Source organism: Otolemur garnettii, unplaced genomic scaffold, assembly GCF_000181295.1.
Source record: "Otolemur garnettii isolate 467f Iridium unplaced genomic scaffold, OtoGar3 scaffold00096, whole genome shotgun sequence".
NCBI lineage: Eukaryota > Metazoa > Chordata > Mammalia > Primates > Galagidae > Otolemur > Otolemur garnettii.
Window position 1 is genome coordinate 3,733,082 of NW_003852491.1, and position 3,486 is coordinate 3,736,567.

Below are 3,486 nucleotides of genomic sequence, written 5' to 3' on the forward strand. Positions count from 1 at the left end.
ATTGCCTTTAGTTGTTTGAGTTACCATAAGTCCTTCTGGTAATTTTCTTTGAGAAACAAAAAAACAAAGTTAGCCAGAGTCGGTATCAACTACTTAACCAATACTCTAGAAGGCATTAGACTTGTCATTGTCAACGCTATGAACCAAGTAGCTTAGGAAAGTGAAATTCAGCTTTTACACTGGGATGGTTTTGAAAAAAGAGTATACACATATTTTTTAAGAATAGCACTTTAACAGGATAAACAAAGCATGGCATGAACCAATATTTAGATCCAAATAATTCTTGGTAGCCACCCTGTATCAAACAGGGAGCCAGGTATTTTTGCATATGCTAGCTAATTCAATTTAATTCTTTGTAAAAATAATTTGTAATTTACACATCTAAAATTGATATATGCAGAAACTGAGGCTCAGGGAAACAAAATGACCCATCTAAAAGCCATTTAGCTAGCCAATGACAGCTTTGTTTGAACTCTATCACCTCGTAATACAGAGGTAGAACAGAAGAACATAATTTGTGTATTTGGATAATATGTGCTATTTGGTTTGGCAGAACTATGAGATGCACAAAAGCTGGGAGAGGACCTTTGAGTAACAAGGTGAAGAGGTTGTAGTTTATTAGTTAGGCTGAGAGAGAAGGGTCTTTCGAGTCAGCGAGGGCATTATCAGAGCTGGGGAACATTACTTTGGAAACACATCGATCTATTATTGTTTAGGATGAATAGAAATGAAACACACTGGAGGCCTGCAGACCAGTTGGAAGAATCTTATAAAAACTCAAAAACATCTGAATGAGAGTAGGTGTTGGCAGTGGAAATGCGAGATTATAGTCTACCTTGTCTCCAGACCCATCAGGAACGGCTGAAGGACGTCAGAGTTTGCCTTACATACGTAGCTCCCACTTCTCATTGTAGGTTTCTCAAGGACTTGCTCCTAGAAAAAAGCCTGGCTTGTAAGTAGGAAAAAAAAAATAGGCGACAGCCTATGTGTGAAATCTATAAAGCTTTTCTTAAAAAAACCCCCACCCCCTCCCTATCACTTGTAGGGTCTGACATTTTACCAATGGGGCTCCATTCTTTCAAAAGTTTCTTATTATAAAACATGCCTATTTGGGGATCACAGGCAAAAGACATAGTGAGAAGTTTCATTACTAGCTGTGTCTAGGCAAGTGACATAAATGTGGGGCAATCTGGATGGGCACCATGAAAAATGAGGCACACACATTCCATCTAAAGGGGCAGCAGCTTCTCACCTCTGGCCGAGGAACCCAAAATTCTGAATCGGCTGAATTTTCAAGAGAAACTTCCTATTTAGGTTTTTACCTTGGGGAAACATACCCCTCCTCCCATTTTAAACTATTATAGTCAGTTTAAATGTCTTAATATCCATATGCCAGTGACATTCAGCTGTCTGTTTGTTTTAGTATCATTTTATCATAATCTTTCCAAACTTGAGAGCACATCTTTAATAAACCTGGGTACAGAGCAGGTTTGTTTGGCTTACTGAAGAGGGTGGATGGAAAAGTTTTGGGGTGCTAAGCAAGAATGGCAAGGAGGCCTGGGCCGCATGCTGGACACCCTGGTGCTTGGGCTTTGAACGGGAGATGGGTTGATGCCATGACAATATTTTTTGCAACCCAGGCTTCCTGGCTGACCACCCTGGTGCTAGGCTTGGAGCTCAAGGAAGGAAGGGCAGAGAGTGTATTTCACTCATTCCAGTTGGCCCCTTCCCATTGACATTACGGTAATGTAGTTGTGCGGTGTTTGAAAAAGCATCCCTAGTTACACAGAATGATTTACAGGACACCAGACTCTGCATTTCAGAGGTCTCCAGTGTACCATAAAAAATATATTATAAAGGAATAATCTTTATCTGAACTGAAGCTGCAGTGAAGGAAACTCATGTCCAGCTGAGAGCAGCAGTGAGCTTTTGTTCACTCAGGGAAAAGTCCGTGTTCTTCATCTTATTTGATTAACGTTTTTTTTTTTTTTCTCTTTGGCACTAGGTATCTCGTTAATATTTAGACATTATATACATTTTCTTTCAACTGGTTTTCCTATTATGTGATCATACAAACCTGGAGATGCCAAGCCCCGGCAGCCACGACGGGGAAAGCGGCCCACCAGGCACCCAGCTGTGGCTAGCAGGGTAAATGGGTCTCACTAGAGAGGCCTGGGGGCTCGCTCTCAGAGGCTGTGTGCAGGGCCAGCCACTGTTCAGAAAGCTCCAAAGTTTCCTGGAGCGCTTTAGTGGACCACTCTGTCTCTTGCTCCCACTCCAGCCTCCTTCTTTCCTCACTTCTCTGAGCAAAAAGCAACAGGAAGCAGAGTTTAGTTCTGAATCTTCCAAAGCCTTCTGATGTTTATCATTTACCCCCAAGAGAGGGAGGAGAGGGGTGGAAATCTTTCTGCAAAGGAAATACACTTAAAAAACAAAATTCAGGGAGGCGATACACAGACGCCCTGCAACCCAGCTGGCCTCTGCTTATTAGGCTTTGAAAGCGATGATGCTCCTATTTCACTTCAGTCTCGGGGAAATCTTAACTCCTTTAGTGGCCGAGCCCCGCAAAGAGCGCAGGTGTGTGCACCTGGGGTTAAGGGCGTTCAGGAGGAAACAGCTTCATCTCTTGGGGGAGAAAGTACAGTCACCTGGTGATGGAACTGAAAGAAAAGCTCTGGGGATGGGAAATCTGGGGGATTGTATCCAAAGCTCCACCCAACAGAAGCTTCAAGATAAGATGGGCAGGCTGGAAAGATGGAAGTTAGGGTGTGATGGAAGTTAGGAAGCTATTGTGTTGAAGAACTCACTCATAGAGCAAAGGCAGGACAAAATCGGGGGTGAGGGAAGGAAGGGTCAGGGAGGGGCTGAGTTTGCTTGGAGTCCCAGGGGAAGAGCGGAACAAGAGCTCCCTACCCGCTATGCACCAGCTCCCCTGTGCGAGGAACCGGTGGCTGGCGTTGGGCTCTGGTCCCTAAAAGTACTGGGGAGAGGAAGGGAGAACCCGGAGACCCAAGCTCCCAAGGGAGGGGAGACATGCGAGGTCAGATCGGGTACACCACAACTGGGTGTCTGTTGGGGCTAGGGGGGCACGATCTCCGCTCTCCCGGGTGCCCCAGCCCTGGCGCTCGCCTCCGCTCCCGCGCCCCCCTTCGCAGGCGCGCGCGAGGCTCACCCCCCTTCCCCTGGCGGCGCCGGGCGCGCGCCCGGCCCCCTCCTCCTCCCCTCCGCGCCTCTCCTCTCTCCCGGCAGAAAGTTAGCAGCGGGGAAGGAACTCGGGTCTGCAACAACGCGCGGCGGCGGCGGCAGAGGCTGAGGCAGGAACCGCGGCGGAGCCGGGGAAGCGGGGGCGCTGCAGACGGAGCAGGTGCAGCCGGCGGGTCCGCGCTCCCCCCTCGGTCCCCTTGCCAGAGGCTGAGGGGGGGAGGTGGGGGGCCACCCGGACTCCGCGGGCAGAGCTGGGAGGGGGGCCATGCGGCCGGGCTCCCT

At 48.3% G+C, this 3,486-nt stretch overlaps 1 protein-coding gene across 1 annotated transcript in view; it reads left to right on the forward strand.

The window, feature by feature from the left end:
* The first annotated feature begins 2,506 nt into the window (after positions 1-2,506).
* HS3ST4 (heparan sulfate-glucosamine 3-sulfotransferase 4) overlaps positions 2,507-3,486 on the forward strand; it is a 412,511-nt gene continuing 411,531 nt past the window's right edge. The window contains exon 1 of the mRNA XM_012808839.1: positions 2,507-2,577. Within this exon, the coding sequence (XP_012664293.1) occupies positions 2,507-2,577 (71 nt within the window). The remainder of the gene's footprint in view (positions 2,578-3,486) is intronic.